Genomic DNA, 17,275 nt, shown 5'->3' with positions numbered 1-17,275 from the left:
CTTGGGCGTTCTCCTGGATGGACGGCTGTCGTTTGAAGACCATGTGGCGGCCGTCTCCAGGAGAGCTTTTTACCAGGTCCGCCTGGTTCGCCAGTTGCGCCCCTTTCTGGACCGGGATGCCTTATGCACGGTCACTCATGCTCTCGTCACTTCTCGCCTGGATTATTGCAATGCTCTCTACATGGGGCTACCCCTGAGGTGCACCCGGAGACTTCAGCTAGTCAGAATGCAGCTGCGCGGGTGATTGAGGGAGTACCACGTTGCTCCCGGGTAACACCACTCCTGCGCAGTCTGCACTGGCTACCTGTGGTCTTTCGGGTGCGCTTCAAGGTTCTGGTTACCACCTTTAAAGTGCTCCATGGCTTAGGGCCCGGGTACTTACGGGACCGCCTGCTGTTACCTTATGCCTCCCATCGACCCGTACGCTCTCACAGAGAGGGTCTTCTCAGGGTGCCGTCCGCCAAGCAATGCCGGCTGGCGGCCCCCAGGGGAAGGGCCTTCTCTGTTGGAGCACCTACTCTCTGGAACGACCTTCCCCCCGGTTTGCGCCGAATATCTGACCTTCGGACCTTTCGTTGGGAATTAAAAACTCATTTATTCATTCAAGCGGGACTGGACTGATTTTTTAGATTTTTTAAATTTCTAAATTTTAAATTTTTAAATCTTCTGTAATTTTATATGGGGTATTTTAGGTTGGTCAATTTGACGGTTTTAATTCGGCCACTATTGAATAGGTATTTTAAATTGATTTTTAACTTTGTATATTTATTGCTTTTTATCTTGGCTGTACACCGCCCTGAGTCCTTCGGGAGAAGGGCGGTATAAAAGTTTAATAAATAAATAAATAAATAAATAAATAAATAAGAGTAGAGATTCTAAGGCACTTACCTGATTACTGAGGAACGCATGGCCACAGTCCAAAGCAGTTTCAGTTTCACCCAGACAGCATCAATCGCTCAGCTAATCTATTTCCTCGGTGATCAACTGGCTGGCTTTGCTAGCTGAGGAACTCTGGGATTTGAAGTCCAAAATAAAATAAAATAAAATAAATAATAAAATAAAATAAAATAAAATAAATAATAAAATAAAATAAAATAAAAAATAATAAAATAAAATAAAATAATAAAATAATAAAATAAAATAATATAAAATAAAATAATAAAATAAATAAAATAAAATAAAATAAAAATTTGTGCAGCTTTCTGAGATTTGGTGTGTTTCTGTAATGTTTCACTCTTAACTACATAAACACACAAAATCTCAGAAAGCTATATTGTGTGTGTGTGTGTGTGTGTGTTGTGTGTGTGTAAAGTGTGAAAGTTGGTTTTTGAGCTTTTTGTGGCTGTGTGAAGTGTGAAGTGCAGCTGCTTTTACATTGTGTGTGAGTCAGTTGTGTTGTGTGTGTGTAAAGTGTGAAAGTTGGTTTTTGGTACTTCTTATTTTTTTTATATACTTTGTTTATTATTTTTATTATTTATTGTTATTGGCCACGCCCACCAAGCCATCTGACCACCAAGCCACGCCCACTAATTAAGTCACGCCCACAGAACCAGTAGGGAAAATTTTTAGATTTCACCCCTGAGTCTGGATCACTGGTCTGTAGTAAGGGATTTGATTTGATTTGTCAGTGATAGTTGCGCTATTTTACTACCGCTACAAGTAAAGGCAATGAATCAGAAATAAGCTGAAAACAAAAAACAGTCTGAAAACCAAAATTGTCCATGTTGGTCCTTAAGAAGATAGCAAATCTTTAGCACATGATTTTGAAATATTTGATGCAGAGTAGCAAGAAACTTTTCAAAACTCAGCAAGCTGAATATATGCAGAGCAGTGAATAAGGGATGGATAAGGGATAAGGATGGAGACATTTTAAAAAGCCTTGGATTGCATAGCCATAAGGCTACATTTAAGTAATGATTGAAACTGGAAGCCTTTGGCATTAAGTTAGGCATAGCATTAAGCATTCAGTCACTTCTTGAAAGAAAAATCACAATGACTTACATTTCTCTTACCTTAATGAAATACATATAAAGAATAAAAATAACCATCTACATATCAACAAATGTATTACTCCTTTTTGATCACTGTATCTATTATATCCCGCACTTGGCGAAACTCTAAATAAGTGCAGTTCAAATCTGGAGACCTGTTTCCATGCCGCTCCACTTTTATTTGTAACAGTGTTAACGGAACAACATTAGGAAAACAATTTATGGTTTCTCCCCCATGCTTCTCTTCCTGAATGACTTTGGCAGGGAAAGCCATAGAAATAATTGCACAAAATGGCTGTTATGATCTGGAGAAAATAAGCAACCAGTTTATGGTGACAGTCTTCTGTGCCAACTCAATGGTTTCCTTCTAGGTAAATATGTGTAGCATTGCAGCCTAAATAATCTACTAAAGTGGGTAGTAAATTTTGTGATTTAATTACCATGGTAATAATTAAAGATTATTTTACTTCAAAATGTTTGTTTTTTTTACTTGTCTGGTGTGCCATACTAAAGGATATAGTGTGTATACATGTAAAAACAAATCCAAGATGATTCTTTTTTTTTTAATTGGAGAGCTGAGTTGCCGACAGATTCACTGGCTGCAGTATCTTTTGTCTTTATCCAGTTTAGTGTGCAGGGTTGGCCTTGTTTGCCTTGGTTCTGTGAATACTTTCACTTGTTGATTTCTCCATACCAGCAGGTGAAACTTTTCACAGCACAGAGGTAAACAGACCCACCTGCTAAATTCTGTGCAGCAGGCATCTGTTGATGGGATTAGAGCAGGCCTGGCTAAGCTGGTTTTCTGTTTTCCTTAGTTGGCAGTGCTGCTGAAGTCCTAGAGTTATCAACTGTTGACCTGGAAATAAGGCCTCTTCTTTAAAAGCTGCCACAAGGGAACAGATGGCACACAGCTGTTGTATTTGTTCCTCCCAATACGCATTGTACTGTAACACAAAAACCGACATATGGATAGAGTTGTTGGGGAATTATGAATTTTCAGATGGGTCTTCCAGTGGTGCAAGAGCTCAGGCGCTGGGCTCCCATCCCATTCTGCAACATTGAGAGAGAGAGAGAGAGAGAGAGAGAGAGAGAGAGAAGGAAGAAGGATGGGTCCTTCTTTCCTTTTACAGTAGTGGGTCCAAGGACCCATAAGGGGCTTTGATCATCTGGAGTCACTGGGAAAATATGCCTTCTCTGACTAATGAAAGGAAGAGTAGGCTGGCAGCAACAGGGCTGCTATGATAGATTTGGGAGTAGCAATGAAGGGGGAAGATGTGAAATAGGACCAGTTTCTTCTTCCTTTGTTCCCTTATTCCTTCCAACTGCTTTCTCGTTACAGCTTCTACTGGAGCTCTTTGTGACTTGGTTCACTGTTGTTGTAAATATTGAAGGGATGGGAGAATGGGCATGATTCTCTGGGCCAGTGGGCTCCAAAGTTACCTTCCCTGCTTTCATTGTTTGGCAAGATAAAGTCTGTTTGCCATAATTGGGGCAGTGGGTAAACAGACAAGCAGACTATCGTATCTTCAATACCACATCTGTATTACTGCTTTAGTGACTTTCAGAAACTCCATGCTTATTGATACGGCCGTTGGCAAGCCTACAAAGCAGGGGTGCTATTCAGCAAGTTCTGGAGAACTGTTAGTGAAAATTTTGAGTAATTCAGAGAACCGGCAAATACCACCTCTGGCTGGCCCCAAAGTAGGGTGGGATTGGAGATTTTGCAATATCCTTCCCCCAGGAGTGGGGAGGAGATGGGGATTTTGCAGTATCCTTCCCCTGGAGTGGGGTGGGATTGGAGATTTTGCAATATCCTTCCCCCAGGAATGGGGAGGAAATGGGGATTTTGCAGTATCCTTATCCTGGAGTGGGGTGGGAATGGGGATTTTGCAGTATCCTTCCCCTGCCATGCCCACCAAGCCATGCCCACAGAACCAGTAGTAAAAAAAATTGAATTCTACCACTGCTACAAAGGGTTCATAATACAACATTATGATCCACTTGGTATGTTTCTAGAAATAAGCCCCACTAGATGCTTGTTGTTTACTATGGTGGTTTATAATTATAGACTAAGTTGAATGGCAGAATATAATAAAATGACACATCTTGTTCTAATTGTGGCAACCTAGGGCTGTGTAGGTGAGTGGATCTATTTTACATCTAAAGTGTGCTTATTTTGTCCACTCTTTCCGAACTGGATATAGGAATATGGCAGGAAAGTGTTCTTAAATATGAAATAATTTTCAATTAATGTATTTTCTTTCTGAGTCATTAAGGCATTTAAAACATGACTAATTCTTCACCTTTATGTTGCTGTGCTAGCCCACACTTAAGAGAGCTTGTGCAATCTTGCTCATATTTATTTGGAAATGAGATCCAACAGTTCACTTCTTGTAGTTTCGACTTAATTGGCTTTTGCAACTAGTATCTGTATAGAGAGTTAATTTTCTTAGAGTGGACTTTGTAAGTTGTATGTACGCGTGCACGCACAATTTCAGGAAGAGGAGTTGGCGGATGTGAAAAAGTCAGCTTTTTAAGGAAGGATGTGAAGAAGCAAGTTTTAAAGGAGTCATGCATATTTTAATCTCTTTTGTGGTTTTAGAACACCATTGGGAGCTTCCTTGGATGAGCAGAGCAACCCAGCATTAAAAGGTAAGTATCTGGCACTTTCTGACTTCTCTGTTTTCTTGCTCGTTGGGCAGAAAGTACAAGAATAATAACTCTCCAAAATGCAGTTTGAATTGAAAGCTGTTTGGATGTTGTGAAGAGAATCTCGAGTCCCTGCTCTCCCAGCACTGTTTCTGATAAGGAATGGGATGTTCAGGGGTAAGTATTTACAGTATTCAGTGTCTCCCTCCTGCTAAAGCTAAGTGAGACTCTTGTGTAGTTATCCCTGTTGGAAGGAGAGAGTGAGAAAGAAGCATATTGTGAAGTAGGTCAGCCTTTCAGTACACTCTTTCTTGACTGGCTCAGACTGAACTCACCACACCTGAAAAGTTACCACCTGCAGAATGCAAAAGTTCAAAGTACGACAAGAATGTGCAGGTAGTGACAGAGCTGAGAAGAAGCCTTTGCAATAGCTGGAGTTCTTTCATTTCATTTTCCAGGGATGAGAGGAAATGTTTGTTCCCAGATGATATTTAGGATTAAAACTTTTGGTAAGCAGTTTCAAAACGTTAAAGCTTTGTGCCATCTTTGATGTGAATCAGAAGTTTTACAAATGTGACATTTGTAGATAGGAAATTGCTCTCTCTCTTTTTTCTTTTTAGCTTGACAATATCTCTGGAGAGTTTATGTCTTATAAGATTTGTCATTTTTGTTCAAAACTGCCAGTGCTAACAGCTAGGGGCTTATTAGACTGTAAAAAGCCATATTGTTCAATATGCTAGTGTATGTGGTGGTTATGGGATTAGAACAAGGACCATCTTTAAACCCATTTTCAACCATGGAATCTTAATATAATTTGGGTCGGTCAGTATTTCACAGGGCTGTTGTGACGAGGAAAGAAAGTGGAGAAGGGAATGCTATAAAAGAAAGATGAGATGCAAATAAATACCGGTAGATATTCCAGAATATGGTTACTGTTTAAATTTACAATTGACAGTGTTGCTGGAAAATAACCACAACAATAGATTTTGATTTTGCCAAACTGATATCTCTTTTAGGCATGCTGGTGAGGAATGGAGGAAGTTTTGAAGATGATTTGTCTCTGGGAGCAGAAGGTGGGTGTGGTGTTAAACATATGCTTTTTAAAAAATAATTTAAAAAAAACTACTCTGCTTTTCTAAAACTGAACAGTGTATTTTTATTCTGATTGAAGCATGTGAGCTTACTAGTTGTTACTATAAAAAGGTAGGAAGCGATCCTTGAAAAAAATGTGTCAGAAATCTTTTAGTAAAATATAACAGTATCTGCAAATCTTTTTCAGTTTTCAAAATGAGACAAGTATACTCATGACATATTATGTTTCTGTAGACGTTACAACTTTCTTGAAATTTTACCCCTCTATTTAAATATTAACCAAAATATTATGCAGATTGTTCTTGGAGTCAGATATATTGCCGTAAAAATAATTATTTTGTTTCCAGATCAGTTACCTTATTAAAACGTGGACTTGCTCTTCATCAGCTGGATAATTCACGTGTTTTAAACCACAAACTTTCAAGATTCAGGGTATTGAATCATTTATTCCCCATGCCTCGTTTGTGTTTTTATGACCTGATTTTAGGTAATAAACAATCATGATATAACTTAGCTAAACATTTTGTCCCCATTATCCCCATTATTATTTCCTGTGCGACAGCCTATTATTGCAGATCGGATAGATGCTTCTTATTATAGAAAAATAAAATGTTACTTCAGGAGACTGAGTTGCTCAATGTTTCAAGCCTGAACAACAAAAGTCAACCACAAATTGCTATTTCAAAGCCTAACAGCTCCTGACTCCTAACAGCTCCTGATTCACCAACCTAGTCTCGTTCTGACTTCCTTGCCAGCACAGAGAGAAGCATGAAAAAGCATTTTTAGGGCTGTGAGACAACAACATTATTCTTACTTTTCTCTCTAAGACAACCTCCATGGTTGCATGAGGCTTTTAATTTTAATAGCTATTAACCAATAATATAAATACTCTGCAATGCAGTGAGCAAAATAGGTGGTATCTTTTGTCCTCCATGACAAGAGTGGACAGAAAATATCTGCCTAGCAGACCTGCATTAGCAATTGGATCAGGTATTTCTGTGCTCCAGAACAGTCTTCCATGTGATTGTAAAATTCCCCAGCCACAATATTCGGAACTAGAAAAATAGGATAGGGAATTCTGGGAGTTGGAATCTCAGCATATGAAAGTGGGATTAATTTGGGAAAGGCTGCTTTGAAATATTATGTGTTGAAGAGATTGGTTTTAGCCTGCCAGCTAATCTGAAGTATTTAAGAATGGTTCTATATTATGTCTGTCTGGTATTAATTTGAACTTACACCATCACAGTAATGGGATCAGATTCTGGCAAGAAAAATGTTGAGGATGTTGTTAACATTTTCTAGAATCGTTAAAAAAAGATATATTTTATGGGATTTATAAACACCAAATCAGAGTATATTGGCATTAGGTTTCTCACAATAAACTTGGGTTAAGCCTCATTGTTTGAATTTACTTGATTTCTGTTTATAATTAATCATGTGGAACGCACAGAAAGATTTCAAGAATTAGATGCCAGGTTATGGTGAAATGTTTATGGCTTGTTCTGAGCCATGCCAAAGTTTTACCTTTGGGCCTCTTCAGCTTCTGGAATACTCAGTATGTGTCTTAGAATCAGATATGTATTAAAACCAGCTTTTCAGATACTTGGAAAATGGAATAATTGGTACTACTGGAGATGTTTCTGTTTCACTGTTATTGGCAAACACGTTTTTGTGTGTTTGCAGGATTTTTTTAATCAAATTACATCTGTAATAAATCTAAATGTTTCTAGGTATGCCCCTTTCGTTGCATCTCTCCTTGACTAAAAATGTTTCAATTATTCAGTTTTTGTTTATAAACAATTTTTTTTAGTTTTGAAAGGATGCTCCTAGTTTTGATTGCAGAGTCCTGATGAAATTAAGGTGCTACATTTTAAATATAGGCCAAAAATACCAAGCTATGATTGTGTTAATCATAAAACAGAAATCCTGCACTGCAATCCTCTTATTTTTAACCCAATAGAACGTTGGGAGGACATTAGGTAGAGAGGCTTGGGACTCTCCATCAGCAGAGAAACTCTTAACAACTTAACAGAATGGGGCCAAACTTGGTCTGTGGAAAGAAAACAGCAAAAGAAAGAGAGTTGACAAATGGGCTGGATCAAGTGGGGAATGTAGAGCGAAGAAAAAAAAGTTCCCATTGAATCCCTTTGGGCAGCAGCCTAGAATGATGCTATGACTGTTCCACTGTAATGCTCTCTTTCTTTCTCTTGCCCCACCCCCATGACGTAATCCAGACCTGAGTGTATCTATTCTGCCCTGGGCTTCCCATTGCATATATAAGCATAAACATTGGGAGATGCAACTTAGTCAAGAGCAACCATGCACATAGAGAGATATCCTTTCATTCTACAGAGAACAATACAGATGAGTCCTATGGACACTGGCGGTAAAGGGATGAAGCGAATTCTCTTTTTGCTCTCTTTGCCTCATGCCAAATAAATATTTATGCAAGGGATTTGCTAGAAATTGTAACAGTGGATCATTTTCTCAGGCTCAGAATGAAAGAGGGTCACCTATTGCTCACATATTTATCCTAGTCTTATTTTATTGATAGTTCATCCAGTGCACTAGATCTCAATGCCATTTATATGAGTGTGGCATGGGATCATGTGTAAACCCATCCTTTGTGACTTGTAAACCACGGTCTGTGACAACACATTGCATGAATCCAGCCGATTGAGATTTCTCCCAATAGTTCATTCTAAAAACAGTTTGCCGTACATGCCTTCAAAATACTATTTATAAAATAAAAGTGATTGAATTGCTTGTTATTTCTGTTAATGATTACCAAGCATTTTTGTTTCTATAATTTGTAATGTACAGATTTATGTTCATTCTCTCCTTTTTCCATCTTCTTTTTCCAGCTAATCAACTGCATCAAAGCATTGAACAAATGGAAATCTGGTAAAAATTCATACTTTTTTGCTTTGGAGTAATGTCTGACATGAAGTTGATCTTTCTATATGAGCATAATTCATTTTAATAGTTTGTCATCAAGACTATAAGCTGATGAGGCACAGATGTGAGGAGCTGTTTTTTTCTTTCTTTCTTTTTGATCAGCTACATAATGTTAGCCTTGGATTTTTCTTTCATTCTGAGTGAGATGGTCCACTTTTTACCCCCATAACCACAATGCGGATCCCAAACTGATAAATGGAACTTCTACTGCCTATTATGACACCTTTGTAAAATTTCTCTCCAGGATCTGGTGAATGGAGTCTAGTAACTGCATCATCATTGCATTACTGTAGTTACTGAAGGTCCTTGGAGTTCCAACCATTGAGAAAAGCCAAGAATGCAGCATGTTGTGTTTCCATATTATACAGAAATATGAAAAGCCCATTTGATTTAGATAAATCACATTTACCTGTCATTCTGATTATAACTCAGTACATAATTTACTTATCAATCAAAGATGAGTAACTTACAGTCTTTGAAATCTTTGCGGGTGACCCTCAAATTCCCTCAAATTGTGCTTCTAAATGCAGCGTCCCATGTTTTGAAAAGAAGCTGTAGTGTTAGTTTAAACTCAGATCGATGGAGTTATGGGAGAGGGAGAAAACTATTTTCCTCCCCTGAACCCCCTTCCTTGTCCAGAAATGGAAAATCCTGTCTCTGCTTTCGTGTCTGAAACCCATCATTGTTTTTCTTGCCTTCTGTAATGCTGCTCTTCATCGAGCCAATAACTTGCAAGCAGCAGTCCAAAACATCTGGAAGAAAAAGGTTCTACTCTTCAGCTGAGGAAATAAGGGGCACTGTTAAATTGCCATTCTTTTTGTGCTTGTATATTTAATTTCTTTCCAACTAAAATTCTGTGCTGAGCTAAAAAAAAAAAAAAAGCAGAAGATCCATGCAGTTCTCTGGATGTGGTAAATAGAACTAGGTGGGGTGCTTTTAGCAAAAGAAACTGTTGTGGGGTTTGGAAGGCATCATGAGGCTCACAATGAAAAGCTGCTGTTGTAACCGAAGTGAATTTAAGAAAAACCGGAGCAGTAGAATGTTGGATATTTGGGATATTCCTAAAGGAAGAGGCAAGCTCTCCACCCTTGTAATTATGAATTCCCTTTGTGTTGTCAGCAACAGTATACTGGCAAAGGACAAGAGGCTTCAGTTTCATCAGAGGGGGAGAAGTATGAATTCCACTGGCTCAGGAAAAAGCAGTGCAACTGTTTCTAGGTAAGCAAAGGATTATTAGGGGGGAGTAAAGAACCAGCGGGATTATTATTTTTATTCCATCTCTTATTCTGGTGGTGGTGGGGGAAAAAACAACCACGTTTTATACATTATTACATTACATTATTATCACAGTTCCACGGGTCTGTAGTTTGGTGATATCTCGTTTTGCAATACATTAAATATGGTCACCTTTGGAATTTCATGATGGTCACCTTTTGGCATACTGCGCATTATGGCAGTATGCATGTTCCTATGTCCTAGCACTAGTACTGATGATCTTACCTAGTTTGGTTAATGAAATGTCTGCAAGAATGCAGCCAAACTCAGAGAGGCCCAAGGAGTCCTCATATTGAAAACATTTTGAAAATGGCAATGAAAACCACTCCTCTTTTACCAAAATAACTCTACACTTATGTTTTCATGCAGACGAGCTCAGTTTATCTTCTGTAAGGGAGAGAGCAGGTCTGTGTGGTTCATTCTGCATTTCTCTGACTGCCCATGCTTTAGAAGGCAAAAATTTTGAGCGGATAACCTACTATATCTGTAAAGTCTCCAGGCACAATTTGGGAGCAAATCAAGTGGAGTATAAAGTATATTATATTGCACACCATTTCTCATATTGTTATTACAACAATGCTGGATTAAGGTTAGTGTGTGCAGGAGGCTAGGAGCCTAATCTCCACTCCCCGTATCTTTTTAAAAGAGAAAAGCTCCTTATTGAGGCTGTGCAGTCTCTTTTTACAAAATAAAACAGCATGAGCTCAAGTCAGTCAGCGTTAAGTATTTTAAAAAGAGAGGTGACTAGGGAGATTGGTAGAGTACCTCCAATTTCCAGGTGATAGACCTAACGTAGTTCAGGCCATCATTACTCTTATATTTAAGAAATAAAGAACTGGAAAGGACAAGATACTACACATTCTGCAAAACAATGTGGTTGATTGGTTGGTTAGAATCCAAATCTTACAAGATGCAGTTGCTGTCCAAGTACAGAACACGTCTTAACTGTTTTCTAACAATGCAGTTACGATAGTGAAGACTGGATGAACAGGCAAAGTCTTCTCAGAGCTATATAGTTGAACTACGGGATTTATGAGCAGGGCTTCACTTTCAAGGAAGTTTGAACAAGGTTGGGGTAGCTGACAATCTGCCCTTGTATATAATTATTGATTGAAACCATACAAATTTAAACATTCTTCTAGGCAAATTCTGCTGCTCATTAATATCCAAAGTAAATTAACAGTATAGCTCAGGAATATCCAATCTTGGCAGCTTGACTTATCGACTTCATCTCCCAGAATTCTCCAGCCAACTCAGTGAAGCTTATTCTAGGTGTGCTGAGAAGTCCTGTTAAGATTAATATAATTATGGGAGAATACACAACAAATATTTCAACATTTATAAATATATTAAGTAAGATCACAGAATCATAATGTCATCTCCTTTAAAAGCTAAAAATTGCAGTCTCAATCTTTTAATCCAGATATCCAGTATAACATCTTACAGATTTCACCTCTCTACTTAACCAGACAAGCAGACTATATAGTGCAATTCTTGTGTTATTGTTTTAATGTAGTGTGTCTGAACTACTGGAACTCTATGAGGAAGATCCTGAAGAGGTTCTCTATAATCTTGGATTTGGACGTGATGAACCAGATATTGCTTCTAAAATTCCATCAAGGTTTTTTAATTCGTCATCTTTTGCAAGAGGAATAGATATCAAAGTGTTTCTGAGTGCACAACTGCAACGGATGGAAGTGGAAAACCCCAATTTTGCTTTGACAAGTATGTTTTTCTTACTGGGCAATATACACATTCAGTAAACAGAAATGCATAAAGAATCGGCATGTTCCTAAATAATTTCAAAAATTAGCCAGGGGAAAAAAATAATATTACTCTATACACTATAATGATATTATAAAATGATAATCTTGTTTTTCAGACCGGTAAACTAGAAATAAATAGATCTAATGAAAAGCCCTTCTAATTTTAAACCATCTGAACCTAGTCACTTGGGGAAAAATGTTGTCAAGGCAGCTAACTATCCCTCTATAATTTACTCTGCAATGTGAAAAGTCGGACCTCTCAAATGATAGTGAGTATGTAGATAACTGTAGCAAAACATTAGGAGCAATTGACCAGCCTTTTCCAGCCTGGGTGCCTTGGAAAAGTTTAGCCCCCAAACGCAATTCAAGACCATCTACTTTTCCTCAGGGAATACTACAAGTAACATTTTGGTAAAGAATTTAGTGCATGGAACCCTAGTTAATTCCTTCAGATTTCAGAAGCCAAGGATAGTTGAAAGTCAGAAGTCGGGCTTGGCTTTGGTGCTGATGTTCTGGTGTTTCTGTTTTTAACTTTGCAAGTTTCAAGTTCATTTGTTGTTTCAATAATGCACTTTTACAGTGCTGCCCTTTGTTCTTTTTGTCATTTGGTTTTGTCTTTTTGCCAGGTCGCTTTCGTCAAATTGAAGTGCTTACTACTGTGGCCAATGCATTCTCTTCCTTGTACTCTCAAGTTTCTGGCACTCCCTTGCAGAAAATTGGGAGCATGAATTCAGTATCTTCCAGTAAAGAGGCATCCAGCCCACCTCCTCTGACACGAAGTAACACAGCAAATCGTTTGATGAAGACCCTGTCTAAACTCAATCTCTACGGGAACCCTCAAGCAGGGGATAGCGGCAGTAGTATATCCACTGACAAAGGCAAATCTGAAAATGGGAGTGAAGAACCAGAAGTGAAAAACGAAGTCAAAACTCCAAAGCACTTCAAAGCATCTTTGTTGGCAACAGTAAAAGAAGAAGCACCTTGCAACCTGTCCAGCCTATTAGGAGCTCTCGATTCTTCAGAACTTTGTCCTGGCACTAGCGTTCGACAGGAAACTCAAGGTTATTCTGTTTCTTATGAAGATCAGCAAAATAATAACTCTGTTGGACATACAAGTGGATTTCATGAAAAGATTGCTGCTATGAACTCTTCTAATCTCATGGGTGATACTCTGGAATCAACCAGTTCTGAACACAAAGATACCAGGGCAATTCAGATGCCTGCAACTTCAGTGGGTGATAAAGAAGCCTCTGTTCCGCTAACCATTCCATCGATTGCCAGCCTCATGCTGCAGCAGAAGGACTCTTTTGAGATGGAGGAGGTATGTGGAAAGAGATAAGGATTATTTGTTGCTTTGATGTTGTCATTCGTTCCTCAAGTGCTAATTCCCCTTCATATTCTTTACAAGCTTTCTCTAGTCGGATATCTGGTAGATGTTGGTAGAACTGTGTAGAGGTCTTTGGAGAGTTATTGTCCCTCTAGATAGCACAAATGTTGGATACAGAGTTTTGATAAGCTGCTAAAATAGTTCTTTGGTATACAGTCTGGAAGAAGATCTTAAACTAAGATTTTAAACCAGATCTTTTATGGCTTCGTACACAACCCTGATTGACCTTTAGAGAGTATTTCAGATACAGGTATGGCCATAAAAAGGGGTTGGAGTTACTAATGTGAAGGAAGATTATACTCTTTTGAGATACTCCTAGTTAAATTGTGCCTAAAAGCCAGCCAGAGATACAGCATATTTGTTATTGTTAGTTAGAGATGGGCAGCCTGGGGTATCTTAGTTTTATTTGTTTATGCTCTTTGGAGCTCCACATGATCACAAAAACAGACAGCATGATTTGTGTCCATTTTAGGTGGGAACTGCATAAGAACCATATTTTAAATTCTAAAACAGGCCTGTCAACCTATTGCCCTTTAATGAGAAACACCTATTCCAGTGTGGATAATACTGAATTAGGTAGACAAGTGAATTTAAAGCCTTATCCTTTTAGGTCAGGGACAAGCAACCTGGTGCTCTCCAGATAATCTGGACTGCAATTTGCACCATTCCTTTCTGTGATTTATGCTAGCTGTAACAACTGGAAGTTGGTCATAACATTCTGGAGAATTCCAAGTTATATATCATTATTTGAGGTGTATTTCAACTTACTGGTTTTAATTCCTAAAGCTGCTCATGATCGGATACTGTTTTTATTTCTGTCCTGATTTGCTAATAACCTTACCCTGGTGACAAGTCTGAGCAATTCTAATTTTGATTAAGGCATTAAAACGTCTTTTTTTGCCTCTCAGCTGCGCAACTTTTTATTTTTTTATGCAACCCTAGATCAGGGGTCCCCAGTCTCTGGTCTGTGGATCAGCACCTGCCCGCAGCATGACAGAAAACTGGTCGTGCAAACAAGCAAAGCTACAGGCAGCACGGGAAACAACGCCCCACTCTGGTCTGCGGAAAAGCCTTTCTCCATGGAACCGGTCCCTGGTGCTGAAATGTTGGGGGCTACTGCCCTAGATCCCTTCTTGAACTGCAAAACATTTGCCCCCTATGATGTTCCCCTATCACACTAACAAAAGAGGGTTTATTTGTTTTTGACAAATAAATTTAGGAATTTAGAAATACGCCTGAAATAACGTGACTTAAGTTATGCTTATGGTTTTATAGTTAGTTCACAGAAGTGAGGAATCTTAACTATTAATGGCAAAAATGAGGACAATTTTACTTTCTTTTTTTCTTTTTTCTAATTGCCTTGTGCATAGAAAAACACTACGAGACAGAGTGCCCTCAAGGTCTGCTTTTCTTCTTTCCAAGTTTGCCTTTGGAATGTTTTCTTTGCACGTATTATGGCAGAGATATCCAGGGCACAGTTTTCCAAGCTGTCCCAGAGCCCTTGTGGCTGGGGCTTCTGTCGGAAGTCTGCTGCTGTCAAGATAGCCAGCGTGGGAGAGTGAATCAAGGCACAGCTTTCCCAGGAGTTTTGGCCTCTGCCTTCTCAGCCAATCGGATGCATTTGTGCTGGCATCCTTATTGATATTGGCGAAGGAGATGTGGAAGGGTGGAGGGAACAGGGCAAAGGTTGCAAATAGAAATGCAGGCAGGGTTCTGACCCTGCGACCCGCAGCAGAGGCGGGGGAAGGAAAGGGATCAGCCCTCTTATCCCACCCACCCCAACCGCCTAATCCCCCAGTGGGAAAGGGAGGACAAGAAACTCCAGCACAGGGCTAGGAGCAAATGAAGTCACGGAGCCGCCTTTGCAAACTGAGACCTAGCAAATGGCTTGTAAGATGGATGTTTATACGCCTTGATAACCATAGTTATTTTGCCTTGCAGAGACATCTACAGTATGTGCTTTTTTTTGCCTTTGGGTTTGTTTTGTTTAAGGAGTATTAAAGGAGCTGCTGTTGATGTTTCAGTTGTGTGTTGTATGTAGTTTTAGAGATTGCAGGGCAGGTATAGTTGAAGGTAGCAACTGGCTAATGAGTACATATCCTGGCTTCTCCACATTTTAGAGCTGGTCTATCTTCCAATTGTCATATCTTTACAGAAATATGCTTTAAAAGGAGACATTTGCTATGGAGGCTACATTAAGGAGAAGTGCATATTCTCTGTACAGAATATAGTATAATAGAATAAATAAATATTCTGTTCTATGCGCTTGCTGTTTTTTACCTCTGCTATGCAACCGGTCTGATTTTTGTTCTGATCTTGCTCTGATTTTTACCAATGGCATCCTTATTCCAGCATCTTGTCTTTTTTCTTTTCTAATTGCCTTGTGCATAGAAAAACACTACGAGACAGAGTGCCCTCAAGGTCTGCTTTTCTTCTTTCCAAGTTTGCCTTTGGAATGTTTTCTTTGCACGTATTATGGCAGAGATATCCAGGGCACAGTTTTCCAAGCTGTCCCAGAGCCCTTGTGGCTGGGGCTTCTGTCGGAAGTCTGCTGCTGTCAAGATAGCCAGCGTGGGAGAGTGAGTCAAGGCACAGCTTTCCCAGGAGTTTTGGCCTCTGCCTTCTTAGCCAATCGGATGCATTTGTGCTGGCATCCTTATTGATATTGGCGAAGGAGATGTGGAAGGGTGGAGGGAACAGGGCAAAGGTTGCAAATAGAAATGCAGGCAGGGTTCTGACCCCGCGACCTGCAGCAGAGGCGGGGGAAGGAAAGGGATCAGCCCTCTTATCCCACCCACCCCAACCGCCTAATCCCCCAGTGGGAAAGGGAGGACAAGAAACTCCAGCACAGGGCTAGGAGCAAATGGAAGTCACGGAGCCGCCTTTGCAAACTGAGACCTAGCAAATGGCTTGTAAGATGGATGTTTATACGCCTTGATAACCATAGTTATTTTGCCTTGCAGAGACATCTACAGTATGTGCGTTTGCCTTTGGGTTTGTTTTGTTTAAGGAGTATTAAAGGAGCTGCTGTTGATGTTTCAGTTGTGTGTTGTATGTAGTTTTAGAGATTGCAGGGCAGGTATAGTTGAAGGTAGCAACTGGCTAATGAGTACATATCCTGGCTTCTCCACATTTTAGAGCTGGTCTATCTTCCAATTGTCATATCTTTACAGAAATATGCTTTAAAAGGAGACATTTGCTATGGAGGCTACATTAAGGAGAAGTGCATATTCTCTGTACAGGATATAGTATAATAGAATAAATAAATATTCTGTTCTATGCGCTTGCTGTTTTTTACCTCTGCTATGCAACCGGTCTGATTTTTGTTCTGATCTTGCTCTGATTTTTACCAATGGCATCCTTATTCCAGCATCTTGTCTTTTTTCTTTTCTACGGAAGAACTGATTCAAATGCATAGAGGCCATTTCTGATTCTATATAGATTTTAGGTATCCCTAACTTCAGTTCCGAATCAGATGGGAAGAGAAAAGTTAAGTGGCATAAATCTGAGTTTCCTTCTGAACTTTTCAGCAAAATGGCATTTCTGGTGAACTGGTGTGCAGGAAGCTGGGTGTTTCTTTATGAAGAAAGAAACTGATCTCTTTAATTTCTGCTGATTAAAAAGGAACAATGGGAGACCCTTGAAGACTCATTTATGAAGCAGTTTAAGGGCATGCAGGCTTAGCTTTGTGGGATCTAATTTTGGTTTGTGCCTTAACTTTGAAATTCAAGCACAAAGAAGTAACTTCAGATTAGAAAATAAACTTTACTGTTAAAAAATTTATTATGTCTCCGATTGAGTGTCTCAGGTCAGAAGCTTATTTTCTATATTCAAAATGAGATCACAGTTGAATTGCATAAAACGGTGGCCAAAAAATTCTTTCATCTCTATAGTCTCATTAGAAAACAAAAACGTTTGCCAATCAAATGGAAATCAACCAAAAATCTAACAGTAGATACTCCAATTCTGTTGTCCAGGAACAGCCAAGAAATAGTATAGATAGTCCTCAACTTATGACCACAACTGAGTCCAAAATTTATGTTGCTAAGTGAGAACTTTGTTAAGTGAGTTTTGCCTCATTTTATGACTTTTCTTGCTACATTTGATAAGTGAATCACTGCAGTTGTTGAATTAACAACATGATTGTTAAGTGAATC

At 39.1% G+C, this 17,275-nt stretch overlaps 1 protein-coding gene across 2 annotated transcripts in view; it reads left to right on the top strand.

The window, feature by feature from the left end:
- The window catches only part of ITPRID2 (ITPR interacting domain containing 2), a 79,442-nt gene that overhangs the window by 21,345 nt on the left and 40,822 nt on the right, over positions 1-17,275 (top strand). Inside the window, exons 4-9 of one of the 2 annotated variants that reach the window (XM_058189368.1) lie at positions 4,594-4,643; positions 5,657-5,713; positions 8,597-8,636; positions 9,810-9,908; positions 11,482-11,690; positions 12,358-13,052. In XM_058189368.1, the coding sequence (XP_058045351.1) occupies positions 4,594-4,643; positions 5,657-5,713; positions 8,597-8,636; positions 9,810-9,908; positions 11,482-11,690; positions 12,358-13,052 (1,150 nt within the window). Of the gene's footprint in view, positions 1-4,593; positions 4,644-4,684; positions 5,150-5,656; positions 5,714-8,596; positions 8,637-9,809; positions 9,909-11,481; positions 11,691-12,357; positions 13,053-17,275 lie in introns of those variants that run through there. The other variant, XM_058189377.1, reaches the window with a different exon arrangement.

This window comes from Ahaetulla prasina, chromosome 1 (genome assembly GCF_028640845.1).
Source record: "Ahaetulla prasina isolate Xishuangbanna chromosome 1, ASM2864084v1, whole genome shotgun sequence".
In the NCBI taxonomy this organism is placed as follows: Eukaryota; Metazoa; Chordata; class Lepidosauria; order Squamata; family Colubridae; genus Ahaetulla; species Ahaetulla prasina.
Note: the sequence above shows the minus strand (reverse complement) of the source record. Positions and strands in the feature narration are given on the sequence as shown.